The 19,358-nt window shown below is 37.0% G+C and overlaps 1 protein-coding gene across 1 annotated transcript in view; it reads right to left on the bottom strand.

The window, feature by feature from the left end:
• Positions 1 to 15,117, bottom strand: part of LOC107573623 (PHD finger protein 14) — an 80,900-nt gene extending 65,783 nt beyond the window's left edge. Inside the window, exons 1-4 of the mRNA XM_016260047.1 lie at positions 15,034 to 15,117; positions 14,295 to 14,405; positions 12,261 to 12,901; positions 10,803 to 10,944 (exon numbers count right to left, since the gene is read on the bottom strand). Coding sequence (XP_016115533.1) covers positions 10,803 to 10,944; positions 12,261 to 12,901; positions 14,295 to 14,405; position 15,034 — 895 coding nt within the window. The 5' untranslated portion in view covers positions 15,035 to 15,117. The remainder of the gene's footprint in view (positions 1 to 10,802; positions 10,945 to 12,260; positions 12,902 to 14,294; positions 14,406 to 15,033) is intronic.
• Between the last annotated feature and the right edge of the window lie 4,241 nt (positions 15,118 to 19,358).

The raw sequence follows: 19,358 nt of genomic DNA, 5'->3' as shown, positions 1-19,358 counted from the left end.
ACACTCCGCATAGCAAATACCTTCAAGCAAAACCATTTAACTTCTGATGAGAAACCTATTTATAAAACTAAGGCAGTTCAGCACACAAAGCCTCTCACAGTGTTCCCAAAACATAGACCTATCACAAAAAAACTGTCATAATACAGCATGATATAAAGGGGAAACACAAAGCCCAAAGCCATTATTCCTGTAACAAAATACACAGCTAAAAGCACACGACAGATTAGTCTCCAATCATTTGTTTTTGTCTGGTTCGCACTAGACCAAGTTTTAAAGGGATAGTTCACCCAAAAAAGAAAATTCTGTTATTAATCACTCACCCTCATGTTGTTCCAAACCCATAAGACATTTGTTCGTCTTTGGAACACAAATTAAGATATTTCTGATGAAATCCGAGAGCTTTCTGACCCCGCATAGACAGCAATGTAACTACCATGTTCAAGGCACAGTAAGGTAGTAAAGACATCGTTAAAATAGTCAATGTGACATCAGTGGTTCAACCGTAATGTTATGAAGCTATAAGAATACTTTTTGTGTGCAAAAAAACAAACAAAAATAAGGACTCAGGGCTCTACAGTGCGACCATTTCAGTCGCATTTACGACTGGAAGCTACTGCGTGCGACTATGAAATAATATTTAGGAGCACCTGTGCGACTGACCTGATCAGCATATTTGTGTTTGCGCTGAGGGAGCTTCAAAGGTTCTAATATACGTACGTGTTTCTGCAGCGTTGAGTAATGTATCACAGACATATCCTCTCATATAACAAACACGGTGCTGACGGGGTGTAAATAAGAGATTCATTGTGCAGTGTAGAGAGCTTCGTCGATTATAATGGAGTTTTGTGAGATCGGGATAAACTAAGATGAGTGACAGCTTTTAATGATTATTAAGGGAGTTTGCAAATGTGATATTGATTTCATACAACAGTTAATTAAACAAGAAGTTAATATTAAGTGACTTATATTGTCTGACAACAACACAATTGCCTTATTTTGCTCTATCTCGTCAACGAAAATAGTTTTTTTTTTAAGTAACAGCTGAGCCGCTGCACATCGCCATTCAAACACAGCGGTTTTAAACGAATCTAGTGAGTCAATGATTAAATTATCCATTCATAATGACAGTCACGCACTTCGTTCCTGAATGATTCAGCTGTTCGAACGAATCAATTAAATTAATGATTCAGTGATAAAATCAGTGACTTGACGCCACCTGCTGGCAGTTTTAGTTTAATTTTTAAAGCACCCTGTCTGTTATTTAAATCATTTCTATATTCAAAATGTTATATTTAAAACATTAACCTCAATATGAATTAATTAATTTAATTGCACTCATGCGACTTCTGAGCCTCATTAAACATCTGAAAATACACATACAAGCCACTTGTGTGTTCTTCTGTGCCAACTCTGTAGCACAAATTTTTTTCTTAAATACTGATTTCATTTGATTGGTAACTTCATTTCTATATTCAAAATGTTATATTTAAAACATTAACCTCAATATGAATTAATTAATTTAATTGCACTCATGCGACTTCTGAGCCTCATTAAACATCTGAAAATACACATACAAGCCACTTGTGTGTTCTTCTGTGCCAACTCTGTAGCACAAATTTTTTTCTTAAATACTGATTTCATTTGATTGGTAACTTATTCTTATTCTACTTCTTTTTATTCTGTTGTTTTAATTAGAAATGGTAAAAAGCTTATAACTATATTTTTTTCATTTTGACAAAAGATGACATACTTTTAATAAAGTTAGAAAAATGCCATTACAAAGGTAAAAACAAAATTCCCTATAAATCACGTTAAGGAGTCAAATATCACCTCGTAATGGGAAGGTACATTTTTTTATCAGAATTTTTGATTACTGATACTGCTCCTAAATTTTTGACCGTGCTCCTACATTTTTTTAATTAGGAGCACAAGCGCTCCTAAAAAGAAAAGTATCCGTAGAGCCCTGGGACTTTTATTCAACAATTTCTTCTCTTCCTTGTCAGTCTTCAATGCGCATTCATGAGAGTACCACGACGCATCAGTCTGGTTTAATTCATCGTCATTAAGTTTCACAATTATTTTACAACTGAATATAGGTCAGGAATTAAATTGATATGGATAAAAAATGAATAAATAATTCAGGGAAAATTATAGTCATTATAACATTCAACACTGAGTATTTAGATTAATTATATTGCATCAATGCATTATTACACCCCTAATGAACACATGCTTATTTTAGTGAATATTAACCAAGCATAAATTTGGATATGCAAGCTGGACTTAACTGAAAACTTACTCAAGACAACAAAGTGAGACAAAGCAGAAGACAAACATAAAAAATAAATAAATTCTCTGAGGACTAAATTTGATAAAAAAAAAAAACATTTAAGCAAGTAACCAACTTAAATTAATTGCACATGTTTGGGGAAATAATTAACTTTACGGTCCAGAACTCATTAGGGTCTTTCTGAAATCAATACCAGCAGCATGGTAATTGGTGTTCCAATGAGTGCAAAGCCATTACTGAACGATGTGATGCTTTTTACTGGGGAACGGTTTTAATAAACTCACTCCACTGAATGACAGTGGCGACCATTACAACACAGCCGGGAAAATTCCTCTTTTTGTTTTAATGAACTACTAAAGGACATAAAAACAACAAACAAGTCGGAGGCGGAAAACAAGGATTCATAATTAGCTTGAATAGCCATGGCAGACCAGACCAAGTATGGTGAGGAGCGCCTCTTTTAACACTTCTCGGGTAATGACGAGTGTGCAAATTGAGCGCGTTAGAGTTAGATGCTAATCAAAAGCATTGTGCGAGCGCTAGTTTGAGCTCAGATGGGAAATGTGTGTCAACTACTGGAACCAAGAGGCTCCGGTCTTCCTCTCTGCTCTGATCGAAGATGAGTCTCCATCACTTTTCTCTGATAGAGTATTTCCCTTTAGAGTTTGTGCGAGGCCATATGCGAGGTCAGATCCTCCACAGACTGCCGAGCTTCAGGGTCAAGCTGTGAGACACTTGCGTGCATCTAAGGATGACAGCTTGTCTCTTATCTTCGGTGCTGCTCTTGTGGCCCCTTTGCTCCAATACTTTATCATTAAATTTTTCCTGGCTCCTTTCCAAGAACATTTCCAAATCTCGCTGCCGAGTGGAGTTATCCAAATACTGCAACGTTAAGCAAAACTGCCACTTGAACTTTCTCTCGGTAAATAGGCAGATTAGAATCTAAATCCTTTGTTTCAGCAGCCACCCATGCACCCCACAGTTTGAGACGTGACATCCCATTTTTTACTGCGCCAGGCTGCCGAAAACAGACTCTTTTCAACGCTTTTCAAAAGCTCTATGGCTTTGGTGGAAGCAGCCTGACCCAAAATAGCTGACGTGAAGAAACAGCGGCCGATCGCTGGTCTGGGACAGCAAACTACCTGCAGGTCTCACTTTTGTCTGAATGCAAAGAGCATTACAGAAACTGCACCTTTTTCAGTGGCACTTGTCTAAAGGTCATCTTTTCAAACTAGTGCACAAATATCAAGCGAGCATTTGTGACACAGTCAGCCATGAGGGCCGCCCCACCTCCTGGACCAATCATGCCCTCTCCCACTGGGAATACTGGTACCATGGAGCAGCTGGTACTAGCAGGTGGCAAGCGACTGGCCCAGGTCAAGAATTTTGCTCTGAAACAGCTGTCCAACCCCTTTTGGAAGCTGCTGCCATTCTGTGTCCTGATGTGATCTATAGGAAAATATAATTCAAGTAGATATTGGATCAGTTCAAACAACTCTGTTACAGAGTTAGACTGGTGACTAGGGATAGTTCAGCCAGAAATACAAATTCTGTCAAATCTGTATTTCTTTTTTCTGTGGAACACAAGAGTGTTTTTTGGTCCATATTGTGGAGATCACTGGTCACCAAACACTGCATTTGGTCACCATTATACAAAATATCTTCTTTTGTGTTCCAAAGAAGAAAGAAAAGCCATAAAGGTTTGAAACAACATGACGACAGTAGGTGAATTATGAACATTTTCATTTTTTGGCTGACCTATCCTATAACCTAACCTGTATATAAAGCATATAAAGCATATATAATAGTATTTAATTAAATATTTACCAAATTACCATATGCAGGATGTAAGATTATACCGTTAAAAAAATAATACTATTGGTAGACATTCTGCAAAACTGCATTTTAAAACCTTTGTTTCTAACACAGTCAGATTTGTTAATTATGAATTAAGTCATTTTATTTTAGAAACACAATTTGGTGCAAGAATTCACCAAATCACTGTTTTACTACAACTTTGAATGTGGCTCAATGTTATACACTATGAAGCAGTTGTTTTTGTACTTTTGCTTATAATTAATGTACATAAAATAATAGTAATAACAATAATAATACCAAATTTGTACCATTATACCAAATTCTTCTGAATCCAAATTAGTGTATTTCTCATGAAATACTATTAGAATAATTATAATACGGTTATGTAGTATATTTAAAAAAAGAAACATGAAAAAGTTATATATTTTTACTGCTAAACTCAAAAGCAAATACAAAGCAACTATAGTGTGATATATGTCGTTACTATTAAATTACTGGTACCATGATGTGAAGCATTGATCATGCCACTTTTTAAAGTCCTCAAATATTCCCACAGCAGGACTAAGAAAGCAAGAAGAAGAGAGTGAGAGGAGGACTGCAGAACAGATTCTGCACTCCTCCATAGGCCTCACTGCATTTTATACTTTCTATTTCTCTCCTGAAGAGGAGAGCAAGAGACTTTGTGTGCGTGTATGAATCTGAGAAGTGTGTGGCTCTGAGCGCTGACACTGCAACACTGCTCTTGGCACGGTAAAGACTCCTGGATGCTTCAAGTTTGCCCTCTGATTCAGTGGCGCGCGTGTGTGTGTGTGTGTGTGCACGGGAAAGTGTGTTTGCTTGGAATGGATCCCTCACTGTTGTTGTATGTGTGTCATCTAACCAGGATGGCAGAGCCAGTGACTGATTTAACCATTTTCTAACTCAGACATGCTATCAGTTTGAGAGTGCAGCTTATTTGACTTAGATAACACCACTGACAGCTTCAGACTAAAAATGACCCTACCCAATGGCTCCTAAAATGAAACTTGTTTTTTAGTTGAAAAATTACAAAATTGCTTGATACAAACAGCTGTTTAGAAATGCCATTGCTCATGCTCCCTAACTTTTGTGGATGAACTGTAAGTGTAAGTGAATTGTAAGAGAATATATAAAAGCCTATATACAGTGCACAGCATAAATGAGTACACCCCATCGGATTAAATATAAAAGACGTATGTTCTTAATGGTCACTAATATAATTCATAGAAAGATGGCAAAATTGAAATGTATTAAACATATTCTTAATAAAAACAGAGAAATACATGCCATCAATATCTGTAAAATATGCAGGGACTGAGAAGAGGGTAGCATCTTCAGTTTCAGGTTTTTTGTATTACATCACAGTGGTGTGTGAATTCATGACAGCGTTGATAAAGTACAACTCCATCACACCTTCAGCACTCACACATCCCTATAGAAGAGCTTTTACTACCACTGAATGCCACCGTGAATGGCACTTCTCTCTGTACTCCTTCTCTAGCAATACCAGAACATTTTGGATGCTGTTAGATACGAAATGATTGAATTGGTCTCATGAGACCAGAGTATGGATTCCCAGAAGTCTTTAGTTTGTAAATATGGGCCTTGGAAAAAGCTAAATGAGTTTATTGTGCTTTGGCTACAGTCGGTAGTTCTGGTGTGGATAAACAACTATGCATGTCACTTCTGCATGCTGCATCTTACTCTGTGAGATAAAATGTCACTCTTTTCACAGCTTTTGCCGGCTCTGAGACACTTTCACAGTGTTTCTCCTGCTCTTTTTCTAGCAAAAACTCACTCATCACTAAATGAAAGCTTAAAGTGAAGACCTGATTATTTCAGGGGCCTTTTCACAAGTCCATTGCTTTTGAATTTCTGTGTTACTCTGGCTATATTTTCACACTTAAATCAATAATTTGGATTTCCTCTTGTACCATTGTCCTCTTTTATGCTAAAAAAATAAATCTCCTGACAGTTCTCTCTCAACTGGTTTCACTGTTGTCAGCATTAAGTCTGAGTATGATTCAGTGGGCCATATAACACTTAATTATCAAGAAATGACTTACCTTTAACAGTTTTGGTTCAACATACTTACCTGTTGATCAATACTTGCCTTAACCTTTTTTTTTATTTAGTAACTTTCAGGAGGGTGTACTCATTTTTGCACCACAACATTTTATCACTTTGATAAGAAAATTATATTTTCTTGAATAATTTTAACATTCTGCTTTGGTAACTGATCAACCAGACTTGCTTGAATATTATATCTCTAAAAAACCATAACATGTCTTCTAAGCAAAGAGTAATTGCTGAATTTGTTAAGTTTCAGAGGGGGTGTACTCATTTATGCTGTGCACTGTATATGTACATAGACATATATAACATTTCAAAAGGTTTTTATTATTATTATTATTTCAAATAAACACTATTTGTTTTACCTTTCTATTCATCAACAAATCATTAGCAGCTGCTTTCAACATTTATAATGACAAGAAATGTTTCTCAAGCAAATTAGCATATTAGAATGATTTCTGAAGGATCATGTGACACTGAAGACTGAATTAATGGCTGTTTGGTTGCTGAAAATTCAGTTTTGCCATTACAGGAATAAATTCTATTTTAAAATATATTAAAATATAAAAGATTTAACTTAATATTTATTAAAATAAATTAACAATAAAATATTATTAAAATACTTCACATGACAATAATATCATACAATATTACTATTTCTTATTGTATTTTTGATCAAATAAAGCCCTGGTGAGCCTAAGAGACATTTCAAAAACACAACACGTCACTTTCAAAAATATTTTAAAAATACCAACTCCAAACTGTTAAACATTTTGCATAAAAAAAGCATTGAATGAATGAAACCAAGATGATTTTCATTACATTGATACAATCTTTCTTTCCACAATAGCAATGACAATTTTGTGCTGAATCTTAATGGGCATCAAAATGATTCTCTTTGTACAAAATATAATCTCTTAATTTTCCCTTTGAATTTGAGATGACATTTTTCCCAGGAATTTCTTCATCAGATTCACCCTTCTGAGATCCATTGCAGTTTTCAAAAATCCACTGAGACATTCATTAAGAATCAGCTAGGGGGTGGAACATATGCTGTAGCATAAAGTACATTACTATTACAATACATATAGGGGAACCTAATGCATGTTTTAGTAAACTGAGTGCATATATTCTTTGTTTGCCACCACTTAAACCATTTAGTGATATGTGCTGATCTGAAAGGACAAACAGGCACATGCTCTGAAGATGTAATTAACTATTGTGTCCTCACCAGATGAAATCTGATAAGCAAGAGGGCAAGTAAGTAGTCATTTAACAGATGCTTTAATCCAACGATTTGTTACAAAGGCAATCCCTCCGGAGATTAAGCTTGTTGCTCAAGGGCACAACAGTGACTGTTGTTCCTCAGGGGGCTTGAACCAGCAACCTTTTCATTTACTCTGAACAATCCTCATCCTTTGGCACTATGCCACACCACATAAAACTAAACATCCAAATGAATATCAAATATCTATTTTCAAAAGGTATATATATATATATATTATTATTTATTTTTTTAATTATGCCGATCTTGTAATTTATCATCAAAATGTCAAACTCCATCTTCCTGTTAAACATCAGACTTTTCTCTGGTGATGCACACTCAACCCTCTACATTGCGAGTAAATCACTCGCATAAGCGACTCAATCTTCACTCTGGGCGACTAAATTATGTCTAATATTAGCCAATGGCTAATAAATGATCAGATTTTACTCGCCAGTGTGAGAGTTGGAGGCTAAGAATAAGTTTAGCACATATACAGTACGTATATATTTCATCAAAATGTCAAACTCCATCTTCCTGTTAAACATCAGACTTTTCTCTGGTGATGCACACTCAACCCTCTACATTGCGAGTAAATCACTCGCATAAGCGACTCAATCTTCACTCTGGGCGACTAAATTATGTCTAATATTAGCCAATGGCTAATAAATGATCAGATTTTACTCGCCAGTGTGAGAGTTGGAGGCTAAGAATAAGTTTAGCACATATACAGTACGTATATTTTCACTCGCCAAACACTCTCTGACTGAGCGCTTCAGAGTTTCACTCTTCGTCAACCGATCTGTGATATTTTTCAGTTCATCTGATATCGCGGGCCGGAAGGTCCAAAAAAAGGGCTACTGACTTGGCGCAGGAATTCACTATACAATTGCCAGCAGCTACTGAGTTTACCACAGATAGGCCGGCGGTGCATCCGTATACACACTTTCCTCACGCAGCGGACCACTGACTCTCCTCAGCCGGTTTGCCATGCCCCTTTCTTAAAATCAATTACAAGCTCACATTTAAATCTGCCTTCATCCAATCAATAACAAACTGACAGAACCAAGCCCCCCATACTTCTCTTTTTTCCTCACAAAATCTGTAACCCTCTGTTATATGTCACAATATGTCATTTCATTGCAACTATAATATGTATACTCATGAGATGAAGTAATTTTTTTTTACATTATTTGAACATTTCGAGATGATATGACCTGCCAAATGTTTTTAATTAGTTCTTAGATAAAATATGTGCACAAAACTGAATCTCATAAAATCTCAATGCATTCAAGCAGAGCAGGCTTCTACTAGTTTTTTTTCCTCTGTGCAGAACTACCTGTGAGGCTTCTGCAAATGAACAGAACATCAGCACAAAAACAAGCAGTAAATAAAGAATTAAAGAAATAAATCAGTGAGTAATTGAAAATTAGTGGTGACATATTGATCCAGCCTGCCCGGCTGGTGTTAAGCGGGCCTGTCTGAATGAGATGGCCGCCGCTACAAGACGGTTTAAAGCGTAATTGATTTTTGTTTCCAACGAGTCAGTCACAATGAGCTAATAATGTGGGATGATGAAGATCACTCTCCGTTCTGTGTTTATTCTCCTCACGCTTGCTTGACAATGCAATCTAGTGTACAAGCGCATAGCAAGTGTATGGCGTACAATGAGACGAGCTTCACAACCAACTTGAGAGGAACAGAATTGTTTCAGAATGCGTTTATTCTTTTCTAACTGAAAAATAACTACCTAAAATGTAGGTTTTCTTATTCATCCTAATAGCACCAGTGGTTTCAGACCTTCTAATGTAAACATAGCTACATCATTCATTTAATCATTTAGCAGACGCTTGTATCTAAAGTGACTTACAAATGAGGAGAACAACAGAAGCAGAATCAGATCAACAAGAGAGCAAAGGTATTCACCTTTTTCCCACGCCCCATGATGCTTTGCGCAGGTATGGGTGTAACTTCCGTTAAGCTGTAAACAATCAGTGAAAGGCCCGCTCTATGAACACAATAATATGTTTGTTTTTTTTAAACTGGGTATAATGAGATGACATTATTCTACTCCCCCTTCAACCATTGAACATTAAAATGACATGTAAATGTGTAAAAGCATGAACAGGTACTTTCAAGACCATGAATAACCCCAAAACTGTGATTCTTTCCACAGCAATAACAGACGGGTGAAATATAACTGTAATATATATCTGTATTATGCAACATACATTGCCTTAATCAAAAATGTTCATTAACTTCAGCATGATACTATTTCCAAGTGATTTCCGTCATTTTGCTTGACGGAATGTGCCACCCATAATTCAAATGCAGTAGGCTCGTCAGGAAAAAGGTGGAGACAAGTGCTGTGACAAGACCCGGGGCTAATAAAAGTGTGGAATTTGTAGGTCCTGTGTACCTTCAGTCTGTCCTCCTCCTGTCGGGGTCTGCTATTAGTATGTGTGAGTGTGTGTCAGAGAGAGAGTCTGTGAGAGTGTAAGTGTGAGTTTAGTGTTTCTGCCCCTGCCGTTCCTGCACAAGGTTGTAGCACTTTAAATAATAAATGTGATCTAACAAAAGTAAAGGGCAAATATTAACCAAATATGTTGTTTATATTGCTTGCTATTGGGATGAAGTAAACATCTGTTGAGTATTTTAACAAAGTTTTTGATTGTGTTGAATTGAAAACCCAAAAATGCAGTGGGTCCACCAGACCCACGAACACTGGCTGAATAACAAAAATATGAACACCACGTGTTAATTGGTCAGGTGCTGACGAAAAATATGTATATTTAGACATTTTTGGAAAATGGCTAAAGACTCAGCTGCTTGAAATGAGATAGGCAGCTCATTCCACCAGCTGGAAACAGTGCAGGAAAAGGTCAGTGAGAGTGATTTTGTGCCTCTTTGGGATGGCACCACAAGCAGAACGCAAGTTTCTGGAGGGCACATAAGTCTGAACTAACGAGTTTAGGTATATTGGTGCAGAGCCAGTGGTTGACTAATAACTAATAATTCTGATTATTATTAGTAACTCGGTTGCATGATGTGCATGAATTGCATGACGTGAGCTTTTTCTAGAAGACTGATTGGGGTATTCTTATCATGCGTGTACACATCATATTTCTGAAAATTGCTACACATTTCACAACCAAAATGTGCAAAATGTGAGTGCACCTTTAAGCGTTTTTTGTCCAAGTTAGAGATTTGCACTGGGAAAGGAGGAACTGAATATTGAAATATATTTTAAAACTCATTTTTCAAAACTTTGTGCAAACATTTGAGATCAATATTTGAGCTGAGTCTTCTGGTGGCAGGCTCCAGAGTTTAGGATTTTACCTTCATGCACGGTCACGCCACAGTTGTCACACTGGATGATCTCATCCGCATCTTCGCTGTTGTCTCCCAGACACACACAACAGATAAGGATATGCTCCATCCGCTGGGAGCTCCAGGTCTGGGGCCGTTCCAACAGAGAGTCCTGAGGAAGCAATGGATAACTTAGCAATCCAACTTCAGTTAGGGATGCTACAACTGATAAGTCTAGTGTCCTCTACCACAGTCCAAATATCTTCCTCTGAAAAAAACTGAAACGGACCAGTGTGGAAAAAACTTGAGACAAAAAAGTAAAGCCACTCAAAAGCTTCTGTTCTAATTCCAACTCTGAGATTGGAAGATTAACCAATCCTATAAACTGAAGTTCTCAGATAAGCCCATTCACAAGAATTGCTCTTTTGTATCAACAATCTGATGGAATGTGAGCCAATGACTGGATTATCTGATTGTTTGTGTATTCCTAAATGCGCAATAATACACTTGCATTTGAGAATTCAAGTTGATTCCATACAACTGAACTTTTGGACAAATTTAAACAAGTGGATAGATCAGCTATTTGATTTTGTCTGCAGTCAATGTGAACAATAGGGCACACACATACCAGTTTTCAGTAAATGATGGAGACAGACGGCTAGTTTATTAATAAATCAAATCTGAATTGTACTTTGTGAAGTTGTTTGCATTAGTTGAAGGGTGGAATGTATTCAAATCTTAACAATAAACATGAAGTACAAGTTACGACAATTACAGTATGAGTATATGTTTGAACAAACATGAATGAGAAAATACTTGGAAGACTGCAGCAAAATATATTTAATAAATACAAAAGATAAAGTCCATATAGTATGTAGAAAGTAATTCAATTGAGCAATCTGAAGAATATAGAATTTATGTTTTGAGAATGCATGAGTAAAGTTAATTTTAATTTCAAACGTTTAGGGTTGGTAAGATTCTTCACTGATTTTAAAAGAAGTCTCTTATGCTCACTAAGGCTCCATTTACTTGATCAAAAATAGTAATATTATGGAAAATTATTGCAATTGAACATTTTTATGTTTTCTATTTTTATATATTTAAAAAAATAATTATACTATTCCTGTGATAGCAAAGCCATTACTCCAGTCTTCAGTGTCACACGATCCTTCTGATATCATCCTAATATGCTGATTTGGTGCTCAAGAAACATATCTTATTGTTATCAGTGTTAAAAACAGTTGTGCTGCTTGATTGTTTTGTGAAAACAGTCATGCATTTTTTTTTCTGGATACTTTGATCAAAAGAAAAGTTCAAAAGAACAGCATTTATTTGAAACCGAAAACTTTTGTAACATTATAAATGTCTTTACTGTCACTTTATCAATTTAATGCATCTTTGCTGAATAAAAGTATGAATTCCTTTCAAAAACATTTCTTATTGCTCCCAAACATTTAAACAGTAGTGCAATGTGAGAGGAGAATGTACCTCATTGCCCTTCCCATGGGATGTGCTGTGGCTGTCATTGGTCTCCTCCTCATCAAACGCTCCCGTGCTCTTGCCTGCTTTCCTCTTTGATTTCTTCCCTTCTTCCTCACTATCACTACTACTGGTCTCGTTCTCATCATCCTCATTGTCCTCTTCATCACTACCCCCGTCCTCCTCTTCCTGACTCCCTTCTTTCTCCTTCCCAGATGATGCCTTGCCTTTCTTTTTTCCTTGTGTGGGCCTCCAGTCATTGTCATCCTCACTGTCATAATCATCCATTTCGTTTAGCTCTTCCATTGTAGTGAAGTCCAGCATGGGCCGGTTCCGCCGTAGGTTCCATTTTTTTGGCTCTGCTGAGCCTTCCTCTGCGGTGCCAGTACCATTTGGTTCTGTATCTGAGGATTTTTCTCCTTTTTTGCGATTCTTGGAGGTTCCACCTGCTTCTTTGCTGCTGGTCTCCTCGGAAAAAGACTGGTCCTTGGCTTTCTCCTCTTCTTCAGTGTCTTCATTCAATTCTTTGGCCTCTTCATCATCTATGCCCTCTTCATTGGCTGAGCCAACACCGTCAAAGTCACTCTCAGAGCCCCCAACGCTGTCCTTTGAACCCTCCTCATCACTTCCGTTGCCAGTGCCCTCTGAACCTGATACGCAAGTATGTGAGATTATTTTAGCAGCGTCCTATTGTTTTGTTTTGTTTTTTGGGCAGAATATAACATACTTCAGATGAGATGGAAAAAAAATAATTTCTGACAGCAAGCTTCAGTTCAAGTGTTTCATGTACAATGGCTCAACAATTTATAAATGGTTTAAAATGAATGCTATTTAAAAAAAAATTTAAAATAAAAGATAAAAAGAAAAACATTTATATTTCCAAAACCCAAAAGTTTTTAACATATTCTTACATTAAAATTACCTTTATTTGTTTAGTACATCATAAGCAAGATTATGTATTTTTAGCTGGCTGATAAAGATTGAAAATGGAAGAGAAACGTGTAATAGTCATTGAAGTAACAGTTAAAATGGATACAGAATATATATATATTTTTTAAAAATTCAAAAATCGGTCACAGCTTTACATTTTGCTCATTAAAAATATTATTTGTTGTAAATATTTTTTTAGGAAATTAAACACTTTAATGTTATATTTAAATATATATATATATATATACTTATTAAACCGTTTACTTGCCTCCCTAAAAATATAAATATAATTGTTAAAATAAATATTATATTTACAGTAAAAATCTAAACTTCATATTTACATTCAGTTCATATTTATTGCTCATATAACTTTGCTGCATGTTGAATTGCAAATTAATCTTGAAAACTTAAATATAAGTGAATAAACATGAAAACTCATGTAACATCAGCAGAAGGCTTCATGAAATGTGAAACGCCATGCATTTAACACCGACATGAACTATGAATGTGTGGTTGGTAATTAATACATCTGTATAATCTTATACAACCTATGACAACGAAATATTGTCAGATCAGAATAATTTGACACTGCATGCTATTTCTTACCAGAAATTCCTACATGCAGCAAAACTTCAAGACCCAAAGGTGTCAAAGTGTTAGGATTTCATTATCAGGTTGCAGATATGTCTGCACTTCTGTTGACAGCAGCTTGATGGCATAGCTTTTTGCGTTAACCTACAGTCTGTCATGGTGATATGGAGCCATTGCCTATGTGACTTCAGTGTTAGTAGTGCAATGCAGGAGGTCTAATCAACAGGCAGGGGAAAAACGGTGGTGATGAAGGTCTCATCTCCACCTCAGCAGCTGTTTTCATGACAGGAGAGAAAACCCATGCAGGGGCCAAGTCTAAAATGGCCATCTGCACTATAAATATAAATGTAACCATCAGTCATGTTTTGAATATTTCAACTGTATGAGACTTGCCATCACTACTTGTCATTACTTTACAGATCCACTTGATCCACAGTACCATTTTTTGACATTTTCAGTATAACAAACACTTACATCAACGTGACAAGAATGGGTTTTGAGATTTTTTTGGTTTTTGTTTACCTGACGCATCTCCAACTTCAAAATCACTGTCATCTGAGCTGTCATAATCCAGAGCATCCAGCAAAGAGTCAGCCAAAGGCTTCACCTGCCGCCGCTTCGACCCCCGATCCACTAGATAAAGAAATAAGTTATAACACTTCCCAATGAGATTTCTTTTAGAAAGAAATTTAACACAAAATAACACCTATAAATGCACAATACAATCATCTAAAACAATTAAAAATAACTAAATGATTGTAAATTGTATTCACATCTGCAAGTATCCTCTACAGTGCAGAATGAGTTGAAAATTAGCCATTTTTGCAACAAAAGCGTATGTATTTATTTAACTGTCATAGAGCTGCACTGCATAAATACAAATATAAACACAAAAACTGACATGCGTAACACAAATTATGAGTGTCAGTTTATTTTATTAAGCTGGCTAATTTACAGAAGCTACAAGCTTTCCTGGAAAGACGAAGACGCACTGTGCTACATAATGTAACATGAGGTGGAAAACGTGTAAAACTGCGTTTATTTCTTTGAATGAATGTGAGAGTATGTGTTTATAAAGCTGAATGATGGAGAGTGGAACTTCACATCAGTTAGCCAGCGAGCTACAGCAGCAGTAGCTTCATGCTACCTATGAACGTTTATTTCTCTCATTTCACACCACATGCTGTAAATTCTAATTGCGATCCTGTTGCGTTATTTTTTCTCTTTCAAACTGTATAACATAAGAGCGAGGATTACTCACTTTATGGGATTTTCGCGTTTGGATAGCTTGGACAAAGGTACGGCGAACGCCTCTTCAGCTCATGTTCTGCGTAGTACGTCTACGGTATTGTGTGTCACGTGTGCACATTGTGCTGACGTTCAGCTCACAAAGTAGGCGTTGGAAACCATAGCAACTGCCGCATCAGTTCGAGCAGCGAGACACATTGCCGACGCCAAAGAAAAGAGTTTGAAGACATTGCCATTGCCTTTTATGTTCACCAAATGCTTTTCCATGATCGCGTTGTTTACATTTTGCGTCGTAGTTTGTCATTAAAGGGGTCCTAGTATGCTCTTTTACAAAGTCTTGATTTTGTTTTGGGGGTGTACTAGAACAGGCTCTCAGGTTGTTCGAAAAACACATTATTTTTCACCTCTCTCCCCAGTCTGGTTTAGTCATTCATTGTAGTTTTTAAAAAGTGATTTCTATTAAATAAAATATCTCCTTTTGAAGTGGACTTTGAGCTTTGTAACTTTGCAGATCTTTTTTATGCTCAAACAGCAACATTACAGACTAGCTAAAGTTGAAAAAGTGAAAAAGCATAATAGGACATTATTATGAATATTATAATCCTATTATTATTGATAGGATATTATTATGACATAAGCATAAAAGTAATTTTAAAAGTATATTTCTCTTATTTATTTCATTATTTGTAAATAAAGAAAACAATAACGCTAAGTCGATGGACAATGCCATCATGGTGTATGTTTACATTTACACCTTAAAGTCCGCGTGAACCGGAAGTTACAGCTGACTTTATTTCAGTCTAGTGACGTATTTCCAGCTGAAACGGAATATTGAATAGAGGGCATGGTTTTATGTTTGCGCTCCTCCTCTGTCTCTCACTCATAGCAATCTAACGGTTGGAGGGGTGTGTTTAAGCATATTCTGCCCAAGCCGTCAAACTGACGTCATCAGAAAAGGAATGCCATTCCAGAGGAAGCAAATGTTCAAATTTTGATTAAAGATTACGAAGACAAAAATTGTTTTGGTTACACTTTATTTCGATAGTCCACTTTAGACATTCTACTAACTATAAGTAACTTTGTAATTACATGTCAACTACATGTCTACTAACTCTCAGTAGACTAGTAGAGTAGACTGCTTGGGTATGTTTAGGGTTAGTAGAATAAGTTGTGTAGCGTCTGGAACACTCCAACACACAATATATATTTTGTTAGCTAGATTTCACAAATACTTTGTAACACCCCAGGACGCCGAACAAGACCCTGGTTTCATGGTAACCCGATACATTTACAACCTTGGGGAATGCGAGCCGGCTCTCATTCTGCTTTCTCCAGAAACAAGGGGTACAAATGCACAGGAGAAATGGACTGTTCTACTAATTAATTCATAGGAAAACCTTCTTTGAATGAACACCCATTTTCTTCAGGCCATTGTGTATATTATTGCTGTGTTGTATTTAATCTGTTGTATTATAGACTATTTTTATTCATGCTTACGATAAACCACTCATTCATATAAGTAACTCTACCATGTCTAGTATCTATGAATTCGTCTTCGGATGATCTAACTGAGAGTGCATATTACATGCTGATACCTCTGCAACATATGGATGTTCTAAGAATCATTACTAATTTCTGCAGCAACACTCAAGTGAATTACATATGCAAAATACCATGCTTACAGACAAAATCCTCAGTATTTCCAACCTCCCGCTTGGGAGTTCAGCCTTCCTCATTGGACGAACCCATCTTGAGAGGCGTGAATCTCTGCAGGCTTTAAAAGACCACACTCCATGTGACCCGCCCAGTCGGTGGTTCAGTGAGATGCTAAGATGAAGATGTGAGAAACGCTCCAGGATACCAAAGCTCGTGCCAGGCTCCGGCCTAGTCCTTTTCATTCATCAAGTGACTCTGACTCAAACTAGCTCTTTCTCATCAACCAACTTCAGCAAGATCTTGGGACCTTAAGATTGCATCAGGAATCTTTTTCAGACATACGCAAGTATCAAACTTAGTCGATTTAATTGATGCATTAAGTATCAGTTACACCTTTTTACAAGGTTTGTTTGAACTAAGAATCTGACGTTTTCCCTCAGGTTTTAGATCTGCTGAATATGCAAAATGGTTCCATAAATGTCATTCCATATGTCTCTTTCTTTAGTGCTAAACTTTAACCCTTTCCTATACCAACTGTATGTGTGTGTGTGTGTATGTGTATGTTAGACCGGCTTAATGTGTTTATGTAGTATGTTAGACTAGTTTAAGTGTTTATGTAGTTAATAAAACCTTACTTGTATCACACTTGACGTGTTCATTGTTTACTCATAACCGGAGTCAATAATCATGCAGATTTACGTTACAAACTTATAGAATTGTACAGTAAGAAAGTTATTTCCTTTAACCAGGAAATTAACATTCTTAGAATTGACAAGACAGTTGACCCTGAGTGGTCAGCTAAATATCTACAGTGGATCTAAAATATGAATAGTTAATTATAACTAGTCATGGTTAATTATTCATATTTCCCATGAGCTGATTAGCTACAACAGCTTCACGGATTATAACGGGAGTGTGCATAAACAAACTAGACACTAGTTATTTTAAATTATAACAACATTTCACAATAACTGTTTTGACTATATTTGATCAAATAAATGCAGCCTTAATGAGCTTAAGAGGCTTCTTTCAAAAACATTTTAACAAAATCTTACCAAGCACAAACTTTGAACGTTATGTACTGCCCATGTATTTGGCCAACAAAAGGTAGAAGCGCGATTACCTTGTGCACTATTTGGAAAAGCCTCCACACTTGGAGATCACCTGTAATGCTTTAAACTGCTGTCTAAGTAGGCAGCCCACAAGGTTTGTGAGCAGAGCTACAGTGTCTTAGCTACTGAGGTGGTTAAGGTCAGTGTAAAGTCAGAGGCTGGAGATTTCAGAGAGCGTCTATCGCACAGCAGCCCTTCTCTCCGTCTCAGCATGGCTCTCTGCTCCAATCACAGTTCTCCCTGCTGTGGGAGATAATGAAGGCAGGCGGACCGCTCTCGTCAAACAGCCTATCAGCATCACAGAGGTATAATCAGCACAGGCAACCCCCTCCCAGCTCGCACACACATGCACACAAATTATTCATCCCATGTCTCGCATTCCACTGCTAACCTCTCTCATTCGTCTCCCTGCTTCTCCATCATTGATTGCTTCAGCTGCTTTCCCCATCCACCTCCACGCTTGCGGCTGGAACGTGATGCGCTTGCGATTTCACTAGCACGTTGGTCGCTCGGGTGAAAAAGTGACACGTTGTGTGTCGACTTGACATTTGTTCACCCTGTGAAGAATATTCGCACGGCGCCAGTAGGATAGCAAACAGGATAACTGCTTTTTTCTGAGTCAGTGATGTTTTTATGACACGCTGCGCGTCAGTTCTCAGTCAGGGCCTTTGCATGAAGTAACCGTGAGCAATGCTCAAATCATAGACTGCAGTCCAATAGGATGTTCGCGTTTGAACATTTGCATAAATGCCTCTGAGACATCACAGTGCCTCAGATGTAAACTATGCTTGAATTCCTCCCACTCAGAGTAGGGAATCGATTCATGTGTGATGCTTAACGATGTGCAGCCGCAGAGGTACAGAGAGAACCAGACTGCATCAGGAGGAAGAGGAGGAGGAGGTCTGGGATTGCGTGTCTTCCTGTCTGTGCGGCCTACTCAGACAACCTCTCACTTGTTCTCTGTGCAACGCAGCTGATACACCACCACACTGCTCAACTGAGGAGAATTTTCAGTTTTTACAAAGCTTTAGTGCTGAAACACTAGTGATAGTAGGGCTAGTGATAAGTACAACCACAATCAATTACACCAAACTCTTCTCTGACTAGGACTTAAAAGCATACACGTGACAAATATGGCCAATAAAATCTTTAAAATGGGCTTTGGGACAGCATTTGCACTTAACTGGTTTGGGGAAAAAATATATATAAAAATTCACACAGTCTACAGCTGCCAAAGGCATAACTTATTCCAGTGATAGTTCACCCCCAAAAATAAAACACTGTTATCCTTTGCTCAATTTTGTGCCAAATCTGTATGATTTATGGGAACATGAAAGGTGCATTTTTAGGTGAATGTCCTGGTCACTCTTTCCCTCAGAATTGAAAAGAATGGCATCTCGGTCTCCCCAGTGCTATAAGAACATAAAGCAAAATAAAAGCATATTATTTGTGTTGTATATTTCAAGTCTTCTGAACTAATATGTTTAATTTGTGTGAGAAAAAGATCAAAACTAAAGTAAGAGAGTTGAGAACCGGATCAGTTCAATTCTTAAACAAATCATTCAGACTA

This window comes from Sinocyclocheilus grahami, unplaced genomic scaffold (genome assembly GCF_001515645.1).
Source record: "Sinocyclocheilus grahami isolate Dianchi unplaced genomic scaffold, SAMN03320097.WGS_v1.1 scaffold1985.1, whole genome shotgun sequence".
Taxonomy (NCBI): domain Eukaryota; kingdom Metazoa; phylum Chordata; class Actinopteri; order Cypriniformes; family Cyprinidae; genus Sinocyclocheilus; species Sinocyclocheilus grahami.
The sequence above is the reverse complement of the archived record's forward strand: the minus strand, read 5'-3'. Positions and strand labels throughout refer to the sequence as shown.